At 42.7% G+C, this 12,409-nt stretch overlaps 1 protein-coding gene across 10 annotated transcripts in view; it reads left to right on the top strand.

The window, feature by feature from the left end:
* EPHA5 (EPH receptor A5) overlaps nt 1-12,409 on the top strand; it is a 218,596-nt gene that overhangs the window by 191,852 nt on the left and 14,335 nt on the right. For 8 of the 10 annotated variants that reach the window (XM_086747310.1, XM_086747306.1, XM_086747313.1 and 5 more), the window contains 4 exons: nt 3,319-3,380; nt 4,198-4,407; nt 6,202-6,351; nt 11,783-11,976. In XM_086747310.1, the coding sequence (XP_086603436.1) occupies nt 3,319-3,380; nt 4,198-4,407; nt 6,202-6,351; nt 11,783-11,976 (616 nt within the window). Of the gene's footprint in view, nt 1-3,318; nt 3,381-4,197; nt 4,408-6,201; nt 6,352-6,517; nt 6,656-11,782; nt 11,977-12,409 lie in introns of those variants that run through there. The other 2 variants (XM_086747314.1, XM_086747315.1) reach the window with 2 other exon arrangements.

Below are 12,409 nucleotides of genomic sequence, written 5' to 3'. Positions count from 1 at the left end.
GCAAAATAACCTTCCATAACTTTCCCAGCCTAATTCTTCTCCAAATTTCTATATGCACTAAAGATGAGGGCAGAGGAAGGGACAGCACATCCGAATGTGCCCAACAGAAGCCTCTCTGGCTGTTGGTGCTGTGCTGAGGCTGTGGGAAAGGTGCAGAGGTGTTGTTACTTTTCCATTTTAAAGCCTTGGAGGATCTACATCATTTGCATCAATGATTTTTTTGTTGTTGAAAACAATTACTCCTTTATTTTAAGATATATTTCAAGTGTTTCAGGAAGTTTTTTCTACCTGAAGAAGCACCAGCCTCACAAATGTGAATGGCTATCTCCCCTCTTATTTTCATGATTGGTAACATCAGAGCTTAGCTACTGCCATTCAAATGCTGGCATGTGGGGCCATGTGGCTGCTCTTGGTACCATTTGTCATTCATCAGAGGCAAGATTCCAAAATTAGTTCTTTTTCAGAGCTGCAATTGTGATGGTACAGAGATGCTGGCTGTTTGTCCTGTTCATATCCTTATAACCTATGCAAAAGCAATGGTATTTTGCCATCAACAGCCTTTTCTTGCATTTTTTCCTTGAAATTGTATTTCCTAAAACTTTTAAGAAAAGAAAAAAAAACTGAGATAGGTTTCTCCCAAAAACTTAATAAATATCAAAATCTCTTGAGATCACCTTGTATAGCCCTTAATATATAAAAGCTCTCATTTGTAGACCTGCAGGGATGTGGGATATTGGACAGGAAGCGAGTGACGACTATACATCCGTAAAAGCTGCTACTGACACGGCTTTTAGTCTTTCTGGCTGCCAGCGCCTCGGGATGAGTGGCAATCCCACTTTTAGGGAGGATGTACCTCTCTGGTGAACTGCCTTCTATATAAAGTGGCTATCTGCTCCAAGGGCTGTGGAAATGCTGGGAGCTTTGCTTCTAAATTGGACTCGGAATGACTGGAGTTTGGATGCAGGGTGTTATGTGCACCCTGAGCTCCTCATTAGCTCAGTAAATGCTTGGTTTGAGTTACTGCACTCACATTTTTTTCTTTCGGGCATCTGAAGCATCTTCCCAGACTTTCTTTTCTTTTAAATGGACTGAAGCAACCTCTATAAGTCCCAAAATATGCTGCTATCTCAAAGTATTGCTTAACTTCTTTTTCGATTCTGTGTTTTACTCATTGGCCTATCGTAGGTACAGATCTTTAGGGTACAATGTCTTTACTGCATCGTGATTTACTTTGGAAGTAAATTAAGTTAAATTGAATTAAGCCATTTTTAATTCTGAATGAGAATATCCGCCCAGGGGCTTAATACCATTTAACTAATCTAGTTAAAATGCACCCTTAGTTAATTTGGATTAATTGTCTTCATTGTCCCTGTGCAGACAAGCCCTTAGCTATTTCTGCTTTACTAAGGTAATGACAGTCCTGTTTTCATTTGCCTCTTGTTTGGTTGCACTGACAGTGTGCACATTGCATTAGTACATTGACATGAATGACATCTACACACATTTTATGGCCCTGTAACATCAGCAGGAGGGAGCTCTGCTGACATAAAGAATCAGCCCCATGCTTTGGAAGGGCTGATGTTTACTTTTAATTTACTTTGTTGGAAGTTATTCTATTTGTATCTTTATTTTCATGCTCTTGGATATGGGGCTTATTTATTCCACGATTACTGTCAACGTGCAACAGTCAGATAATGAAACATAAGCGCCTGCAATCTTATTTTCTTGTCTCTGATGGCAATCAAAGGCAGGAGTCTGAAGGAGGTCCCCCAGGGTGGTGGCATAATGAGATGCCAGTCTCACTGCAATGCTGCCTTGAAGTGTCAGAGATAAGGGACTCCATACTACAGTTGGAGATTTAGTGTTTAAAAACAGAAAAATTTTCAAAAATTTATATATACCTGGGATTTTCCTTCCCTGTGTAGCCACCGATGTGTCTGTCAACCCAAGAGCTCTCCTCCCTCCTGCACACAGCCCATGTTCTGTATAGACAGACAGCTGTCATCCTCGAAGATGAGACCCATTATTTAGTCTGGGACTCAGTGATATTTTTCATGACCCCAAGGTGCATTTCTCGTATCAAAAGTAATACTTTTGGCAAGCTTTGAGCTTAGGCAGTAGCTGTAATATTAACTTAAAAGAACTGAAGCAGCACAAGTCTCTCACGCTGCAAAGGTAGTATCTGCATAACAATGAGTGTTTTGATTGACAAGTTCACAATTACCTTTATTATGTAGATGATTAAGCAGTAAATTAGGCTAATAATTAGGGTAATGGAAAAGTGGGAAGATTAAAATCAATCTAAATAGTAGAACATGTGCCAATTTTTAGGAGCATTTACCTTCATGTGTGTGTTACGACACACAGCAGCTCTTGTTGAGCATTTCTGTGAAAGATATTTATAATACACTTTACAAATAATTGACAGCTCCTCTTTTGTCTGTGCTTCATGCTAGCTAATGGAAATTGATTTAAATTAAAAAAATAATTTACATATTCTTATAAGATGGCATTGAATTTACAAGGGCTGGAGCACACCACATTAATTACTGCTATGTCATTGTGGCAAGCTAGCGAGAAATTAGATACAAAAACTGAGCAAAAACTATGTATAATTACCATTAAAATGACTCAGGCATGAAAATTAATCAAATGGATTTGGAAAAACATTATTATTCCTGTCAACAATAGAAGACCAGGTCTTTTGTTAAGAACTTTTATTTTTATTTCCTCTCACACTCATAACTCGCTTTTGTTCTGCAATATAAATATTCCTTTTCTTACTTCCAGATGTGTTTACAAGGGTAGTCACATGACATTACTTGAATTACAAGGGATGTAATCCCATCTTTTCCTGGTCTTGGTTTTGGTGGCTAACAAGCTGAGATACACACTTGAGATTGTCCTGGTTGCTCCTGTTGGGCTCCTGTGGTTACTTCAGAGTGGTGAAGCTATAGAAAAGCGTCCAAAGAGGTCGCTGTGTGCAATTTGGCCTTTACAAGCTTTCAGCTTGTTCATGGAGATGAGAAGGTTGCACACAGGTTGTCTGGGTTCAGCTTCCAACATCATCTAAACACTCAAGGGCTTGGTACCCTACCCACAATATGGGATTACTTTTTCATCCCCTCCTCCTCAGTTCCCTTATTTCTGCATGTATTCTGTCAAAAACTATTGTCATCCTGCTGGGACAGCAGTGTCTTGGTGTAGATTTGCTGTTGTAAAGCTGTATATTCGCATTCAGATGCATTATGAAAAGACTTTATTATCGTTTGTCGTTTTTAAACAGATTGCTAACAATCTCGTGCACATTTTTTCTAGGCAAACCAGTAATGATAGTGACTGAATACATGGAGAATGGTTCTCTGGATACATTTTTAAAGGTACTACCTAGATACTTTTCCCAGGGGGACCTTGGTTAAAGTTTCGGGTTTTTGCAGATGGTTTATATTAAAGAAAATATTTTCTTAGTGCTAGTCCAGCTGTTGATGTTGTCTGGAGGCAGGAGTAGCTCTGTTGTCTGTTTGATCTATATATATCAGTGTCATGAAGAACCTCATTTGTGCCTTGATACAAACAGATAAGAATAAATTGGAGGATGTTATGTTTATTTTAGAAGATAATCTGCTTCATGGAAATTATCAACTTATCTTGCAAAATTTTATGTGTTTCAAGAGCACATCCACACTGCACCACGGGAAACCCCAAACTTGTCAGTGTTTTTCCATGAAACGTAAGAGCTAGAGAAGGAGGATAGGGGAAGTGGTTAGAAATGTGGCAGGGCAACATGGGCGAGAGCCTCTACCCCTAAACATTCACACGTGGACCTCTGCAGATAGGGTTTTCATGCAACTTGGTGCCATTCAGTTGGCTGAAATGGAGATAGCCCACCCCAATGCCTTTATATACATAACTACGTACGTTCATTCCCAGTCGCAGTCTCTTTCTCAGTCACCAGCGGAAATAGCTAGCTCCTTGATCTTCAGTTAAAAGAACTACATTTCCTTAGCTTTATCTCTAGAGATCCTAATCCAAACAGTGAAACTTTGAAAAGCTTTGTGGTCAGAGCATGAGAGCAACGAATTATTAATTTCCCTCTTTTTCTTCCCTGGAGACTTGCCTTTGCATTTTTATTCATGCACATGCAATGCTGAGGGTGCAGAGACTCTCAATTGATCAAATGATTCTTTCCTTTTGCAGAAGAATGACGGGCAGTTCACGGTCATTCAACTGGTTGGCATGCTGCGAGGCATCGCATCAGGAATGAAGTACCTGTCTAACATGGGTTATGTACACAGAGATCTGGCTGCCAGGAATATCCTAATCAACAGCAACTTAGTCTGCAAGGTGTCAGACTTCGGCCTCTCCAGAGTCCTAGAAGATGACCCCGAAGCAGCATACACAACCACGGTGAGTTATGAGGATACCAAGCTGACTGAGCTCAAGAAAACTGTTCCCTGCCACATTTTGCTAGGCTCTCTAGCTCCAGAGCCTCTAAACTGTGCACAAACAGTGCAAACAATCATGTAATACCAGTTAATTGTTATCAGATTAATTTTTGCAAATACCTGTAACTTTGTGGGGGTGGCCAAATAAGGCAGAACTTAACTAATAACTTCTAAGTTCGTGCTGGGCACCTGAGTCAACTAGCAAACTTTGCAAAGGTGCTGCACTCTCAGCTCTATTCTGTCCTATTTGATGAATATGAAAGGGAGGAAAGAGCAAGTGCTTAGCCACCCGTGCAGGGATGTAAACCATGGTCTTCTGGACAATTTGACCCTTTTAAAACAATAATAAGTATGTAATGCCCATTGCAAATAATGCACATTGCCCGCAACTTTACCCTGTTGAGGGTAATTTCCCCAACCTGAGAAAGAGCTGCTCCAGCCTCAATACTCTGCCTCTTTTCATCCTTGATCTGCCTTTTCAGAGCATCAGCCCACCCATCCCAGTGTGAGGCCATGTGGCCCCAGCACTGTGGAGAGCAGCTGGACAGGACCCATTCTCAGCAGCACAGGCTTAGAGTGAGCCTCCAATATTCATGGCAGTGATTGGCATGCCTGGACATGTCCTGTTAGCATGTTTTTCCATGGGTATTGTTTTACTGGTGGTGGGAGCTCTCTGGGTCACGTTCCCAGTTCCTGCAGAGATCTGGAAAAGATCTTTCAGCTCTTGTCAGTCGCAGCCCCATGACAGGACTCAATGCACAACTGGGCCAGAGCTCCCTGCAGGCTGGAGGGCTCCTGGTCAGCCCTGCTGCAGCTGCAACGTGCTGCCATGTGCTAATTGACACTGCTGAGAATCTGCCCCCTCACTTAAGCATGTGCTGATAAGCCTGTGAATAAATAATTATTGGAAGGGAAGTTTGCTTTGAAAATGTGTTCCAAATTCTGGCTTTTTCCAGTAACAAATACTGTTAGGGAGCATTTGGGGAGACCTTCCAATATTTAGCTCCACACTGAGAGGAAGGGACTTCACAGTAAAATATATTTTGATATAAATGAAGGGAGATGACTCTGTCAACCCAGTGAGAAAAGTATTCCTTAATCCGAACTCCCTTCCTCTTCCTTCTCAGAGCTAGTCTGAAGTTTGATTTCTAAAATGGTGGAAAGTGGAAAAGGAAACAGCAAAGCACATGTGACAGCTGTGGCATCAATTTCAGTCTCACAGCAAAGGCCAAGCAGGCTGGTCTTTGCACACATAGATTTCTGTGCCCACTACGCAGGTCTCTCTGCAGAATCAAGACTACATTAAAATAATAAATTTAAAAAAAAAAAGAAAAAGAAAAAAGAAAGGACATTACTTCCACAGCAATTTGCATGAAGCCCTCGTTAGATCAAAGTCTTCCTCGGCTTCAGAGCTGTCTGTTCCTCCCCTGCTCGCTCTCAGAAACTGAGGAACTGTATTCCCCTACCAAGCCATGCAACATAATTGAGATGTTGATCCTATACGTATCCCAGCATTCAAACAGCATTCAGACAGCAAACCTTCAGGACAGCCAATTAGTAGGCAGCCTACAAATGCTTATGGGCTGAGATAATGTGGAAAGGAGCCACATGCCATCAAACAGATTTACTTTAGAATTTGATATCTCTTTCTGGAGAGAAAATAACATCTCTCGGTACTCTAAGAAGTGCTGTTTCATCCTCTTTTGCATGTTCTCTGCCCTCTGCAATCTGGTTTTGGGGATTTTTTTCCTTCTAGGGAGGGAAGATCCCCATCCGATGGACAGCACCCGAAGCGATCGCCTTCCGCAAATTCACATCAGCCAGTGATGTCTGGAGCTACGGCATTGTGATGTGGGAGGTGATGTCCTACGGCGAGAGGCCTTACTGGGAAATGACAAACCAAGATGTAAGCACGTGTGAGAGCTGCCACATGATGCAACTTTGAAGGCTCAGTGTTCATTCTCAGTCAGAGAGGCAGGATGGGGACAAGCAGAGGAGAGCCACTGTAAAAACAGCTTTGCTCCTCTATGCCAGACAAAAATGATCCTCCTGTTTGATACTCTTTTTTGCAGCAGCAAGAGGCCAGAACAGGCTGTGTGCGGAAGGAAATGTGTCTGCACAGAGGCAAGCCTGCTTCTCGCAGCAGACCACTGGAGCTTCACTGATGCTGGTAGAGCTGGAGCCTGTCCCTCCTCTGCTTAATGACAAAGGTCGGCTAGGGGATAGATGCTGATAATTGGCAGCATTTCAATTGTGTGTTCAAACCCCTGCTGCCATGTAAAGCAGAAACTCAAGAGAGTCATGGTAAGGGCTTTGTTTCTCTGCACAAAAGCTGGGTGATTTGATCTAGTGACAGCAGTCCAGAGAGCTGTGTCTGGATTACCCTTGCATTGCTGATCTCAAGAGCATAGTTTTGCTCCTGTTGTGAACATCTTGTACGTCTGTGCTAATGCAAGCTCTCATGGTTCGTTTGTACAGCAGCCTTCGAGTTGTGTCCCCTTGCTCCTGGGCCCCAGTTACCCTGGGGTCAGAGCCTCTGATCTTAAGGCCACCCTCTGAAACATCTCCAAATGGGGAGATTCCTGGGGACACTGTCCCCCTCCTGACTGCAGCTCTGATCCCAGCCTGTGTAAGGATCTCTTGATCCTACTGCAGGGCTACCTCCTGCCCTGAGGTCACCATAAACATCTGTCCTTGTCTAAGGCTAAAAAAATTTAAGCCTGGGGTTGCCAGATTTTGTAGACCCCTCCTTCCTCTTCACATCTCTGAGAACCATGATGTCTGGAGGTTCTGAGGATGTCAGTTAGTGCATGAGGTTGGGGTCACCACGAGGCATGTGGGACTCCCAAAGCAGCTCTGCGATGGGGTGCGAAATGCACCACTGCCTGTGGCAAATGGAGTTGTTCATGGTTCCTCCTGCTTCATCTCTGCAGCCCTGCTGTCTGCAGAGACGCTGCTGCCGGCTGAAAAAAGCAAGCAGGTCCTTGCTCTGCCATGGGTTTCCTCTGGCTACAACACCTGACGTTTCAGCCTTTTTGCTTTTTTGAGCAGCGTCCCTGTGCCCATGACTTTCTGCCATTTCTCTGGCAGCAAAGGCTCTGGGTGAGTCCTCTGTTTCTCCTGTGTTTTGTCTGTGGGCCTTTGCCATCAGTGGCTGTTACTACCTGTCACCCTAAGCTGCTGTCTCGTCTCGCTTCGAGTCCAAGTGTGGGAATGAGTGGTGCCTTTGAGACAGTCATGCCGTGCTTCTTTCCAGGGAGATGAGCGCATTGTTTGGCATTGTTACCGAAATCCGGAATAAAACTCCTTAACAGCAATGAGAAGTTAAGGAGCAGGCACTCCTTTATTGCAGCACTGGGCACACAGGGGATCGCTCCACCTAGCGTGCGCACCTGTTTGGTCCAACAGCACAGGTTAAATACACACCTGTTATACGTATTCACTAAATTTCTGGGAAATGTTATACATAAACATTAACTTTCCAGTTAGCATATGTAAATGTCCTTTACGCAGGTACAGTGAAGGTCCGTGGTGGTCTTCTGGTGGTTGAGGGATGAAGTAAATACTCCTCCTCACTGTGTCCACTAGTTACCTCTTAGATGATTCTGCGCAGTACAATTCTCACCATTACCTAATTGTAATTTGCATACTATGTCTATTGTTAAATTTAACCTTTCTAATGATTGGTTCGTCAGTCACACCATCTTATTAATATTCTTATATCAAAGCAATCATTGGTTAATCTCACTTAACTCTACTGATTGGAATCCTTGATAATTAGATCAAGATGGGAAAGGTACAGGGTTTCCTAGCAGCAAACTGGTGTCCATAATGGTTTCCTTAGTTTCCTAAAACAAAATGCTACAAATCAACTAATCTTTGTCACAATCTCGGTGGTTAATGGATTTTAAACAATGCTTAAATCCTTGTGGTTACAGTTCCTATAACTACAATTGATTCTTAACACTCCTATATTCTACAATTTTACTTTTAATCAAACGTGGCTCTTTTATATATAATCAAGTTGTAATTTTTATCATAATATTTGCAACAGCATGAATGCCCCACTGCTTCTGTGTTGCTGAGCCGGTCACGTTTGCAGGGAGTCTGGTACAGCAACATGTATCTACGTAGAGATTTATCTCAAATACAGAAACTTTCTTCCATAGCCTGTGCAGAGAACGTAGCAATTGAGAGCCAAGCGTTTTTGATCACACTGAGCACTGTAACTATCTTTACTACTGATGCACCAGCATATCACAGATGTTTTTCAGTAAATGCTAGGCAAAGATTCAGGCTGGCGCTGGTGAAATAACACTCTGTGGCCAGGGGAGTCCCTTGTCTGGATTGTAATGCTATGAACATCAATACAGAACTACTCTGAAAAGCCTAAACACCTCCAGGAACTGTGGGGCACAGGGTGAATTTCACACTTGCCTGAGAAGAAACAGATGGGGGACTGGTTTCTTTAGCAGCAGAAAGCAGAGGACTGGTGAGATATTTATGAGAATCAGTTTCTACTTGGGCTTTGCTTGGGTTACCTCTCTGCCGATGTTCAAGTGGCAAGTGCCTGGATGGTGGTAGCCTAGGAGACTTAATTCAGTGCTGTGTCACATTTCTCATGTGATTTATGCCTTCCTCCCTCCTCTTCTGAAGGCTACCTCTTCTTCTTTCCTCCTCTGCTTGTGTTGGCAGAAGAATCAGTGATGTTAGCTTGGCTTTCGTGCAATGGACCAGGGGACTCTGCTCACATGAATTTTGGACTCTGTTGCACAAGAGTTTCTTGTTGCATGGCTTGTAATTAAAGCACATCGTTGGCAAGAACAATCGATGATGAGCAAAATTATTCTTAACATGTTACAGACAGATTCCTTTAAAGTAGGTGCAGTGCCATAGGGCAGGCAGCATTGTAACTGCAAAGGCTACAAACTACATTTTAAAGTTGTGCTGGTTTCTGGATGACTTTCCAAAAATATCTTTGACTCAACCACAAAATAAGGCTTTGATGCAGGAATTGTTGGAAGGAATTTTGTGGCCTGTGTTATTCAGGTTGCTGAGCTAAATGATCACAGTGGTTACTTTTTAGTCTTCAGACTGGTGGTTTTATGAAAACACAGAGCTAAAAGTGTTGGTTTGGTTTACTATAATAGACTATTCCAATTCATTCTCTCCCAAACATCCAGTTCAGTCACCCTTATCCATAAGTGAGTAGTGCTTGTCCAGAAGAGGAGCAAGGACAAAAATGTCTCCTTATAGATGCAAATTTTAGCTCTTCAAGTCTTAAAAATCAGTAAGCACCAATGAATGGAACAGCAAATATGCCGTTTTCTTATTTTCTAAGTGTTGTGATGGCTACAAGTGACTTAGTCTTTGTTGCTTCATTCTTTTGCTCCTCTTACTGCTAGACCCTTCAGATGCGAAAGTGTATTTCAATGTCCTAGCTCCTCACAGTATCTTGATACCATTTATATTGTAAGGCCAGAACGAACGAAATGCTGTAAATTGAGTTAACGCTATTGATTGTGATGTTACTGCCAGGAATATCAAACATGCATAACCCCATTGCACATATAGTTCAGATACTTCGTGCTGGTGCCAGATGGTCTGCTCCCAGTCTTATTACTACTTTCTTTCTGCTACAGCTGGAGGATGATCTGTTATTGTTATAAATACAGATGCGAACACAGCAAATAACGTTCTCGTGGCTGTGCTACACTGAAGGTTTTTTTTATAGGGCAGCTGCAAATTTGGTATCAGGGACCAAAGGCATGATGTGAAGAACAGATAGTGTAGATAGAGTGTGGTGGGGTTGATTTTGATGCTGTGGGCAAAAGCCAGGTCACAGAAGAGATTGCTTTGCAAGCACAGGTTGGGTGGAGAACAGTGCAACTGCTCCAACGACAGATGAAATCTTAGATGAGCGCAAAAGGACTGCAGGTCTTACCGGCCAGATCTTCAGTTGTGCTTGTTACCCTTGGAGAAGATTACAAAGCCTCACCTAACTACTTCTCTACTACATATGTCCTTAGGGAGTCTGAGGTTCCCGCTACTGCTGCTGAGCCAGCCCAGCTCATTCCTGAGACTCTTTCCCTCAGCAAAAAGCCCTATGGTGGAGAACTATTTGAAAGTGATCCACGCAGACTTGAATTTTGGAGCCTTCTGTAATGCAGTGCCAGCCTAACACAGCTCTTCCTGTACTGGTTGTATAGGGACTAAAGATTAAGAAAAAACAATTTCCATGCTAACCACAGAGCCTTCTTTTTAAACACAGAATGTTTTCAAGTCATAAGATGGTGCCTAGAATAAATGGTGTCTGAGACAGTCCTTGGAGTCCAACAGTGAAGCACTGTGGTTTTCCACATAGGAAATAGCTGCTTCCAGCTCCTTTTGGTCAAGAAGTCTTGGGAGTAGAGGGTGTGAAGATAGGCCACTGAGACTCTCTTGGTGCAGTCACAGACCCTTGTGGCTTGAAAGACAAGCTGCATTCTCCTGAAACTTGTAATGGTTCAAAATGGGAACTGCTAGGCTTGCAGCCCTGCTGTAAATCTGCCCCAAACTGGGGAAAACAAGTTGCTTTCTCATTTATTCATTTCTGCTTTTCAAGAGGGCAGGCAGTACATGTGCATACCACTTGTTTGAGATATAGAACCATAGAAGGTATGTATTTGAAATCAGTGCAATAATCCTCCCCTGGTTTTAATTTACATACTCTTGGGCTGACATTTTAAATTACTGGCAGAAATGTGGGCACACTAAGAAATTACTAGACCCAGACCATATTGAATGATATATAAGATGGTTGTTCTGCTTTTGCCTTGAATCCATTCATCAATTAGCATTCAAAGTCTCTTTTGAAATACAGTTAGACTTCTATTACCATAATACAAATTTGTGGTCTAGCACATGCCTTTTCATTTTAAAAGCAGCCAATATCTGAATAAACAAAATCACTGCACTGCGAGAGGATGCCAGAAAGCCCTGTAGTCTGCTTTTCATGGACTTAGGGTAGGCTCCAAGAGTTTCCTGGTATATAACCTACAGACCTCAGCTGCACTTTGAACAAGAGCAACCTGGCAATCTGACCCACCGGTTGCAGCAGAGCCTTGGCTTTCTAAATTTATTTTGCAGTGACCATAAATTAAGTTATTCAACCCACCTTGTAGAAAATATAAAAGATAGTGTTGATTTGCTGGGTTTACCTCTTGTGTTGAGGGGCAGTGGGATTCTATGTGAGCATATTGCTGATCCCAAAGCTCTCTGTTTAAGTCAATTTGCATTTGGGAAAAAAGCAAGAGCAAGAAAAGCAACCCATCAGCCTTGTGTTTTGTCTCCCGTAGGTGATTAAAGCCGTGGAGGAAGGCTATCGCCTGCCAAGTCCCATGGACTGCCCTGCTGCTCTCTACCAGCTAATGCTTGACTGCTGGCAGAAAGACCGCAACAGCAGGCCCAAGTTTGATGAAATTGTCAGCATGTTGGACAAGCTCATCCGTAACCCAAGCAGCTTGAAGACATTGGTTAATTCATCAAGCAGGTACAAACTCGGGCTAGAGCCATTTCTCAAAGTAAGATCTTTGTCTGAATACCCACCCCTGGGGTTGAATTACCACTTATTATTTAGCCTGCGTGTATCCGCAGGTGAATGTTCCTCCAGTTTAATTATGTCCAGGGGAGTTTTCCCAAATCAACTTTTTCTGTTGAAATTGGCAGGCAGGTGAGCAATTCAGTTGCCCTGTAAATGCAGTGCTGCTGCCACAAAGAAAATTACTGGCCTGTCAGAAACGGGAGTTTCAGTGGTATTTATGGATCTATGATAAAGCTACTTGTGCTCTACCCCAAGGTTAGAGAGGGCAAGATTTGAGTGCATGAAGTAGATAGTAAATGCTGCTGAAATTATCTGCCTGTTGACTTTATCTTGATAATACAAATGAAGAGCATCTCTTGGGGAAACTCTTAGGATGCGCAAA

Source organism: Chlamydotis macqueenii, chromosome 4 (genome assembly GCF_036417535.1).
Source record: "Chlamydotis macqueenii isolate bChlMac1 chromosome 4, bChlMac1.mat, whole genome shotgun sequence".
NCBI lineage: Eukaryota > Metazoa > Chordata > Aves > Otidiformes > Otididae > Chlamydotis > Chlamydotis macqueenii.
Note: the sequence above shows the minus strand (reverse complement) of the source record. Positions and strands in the feature narration are given on the sequence as shown.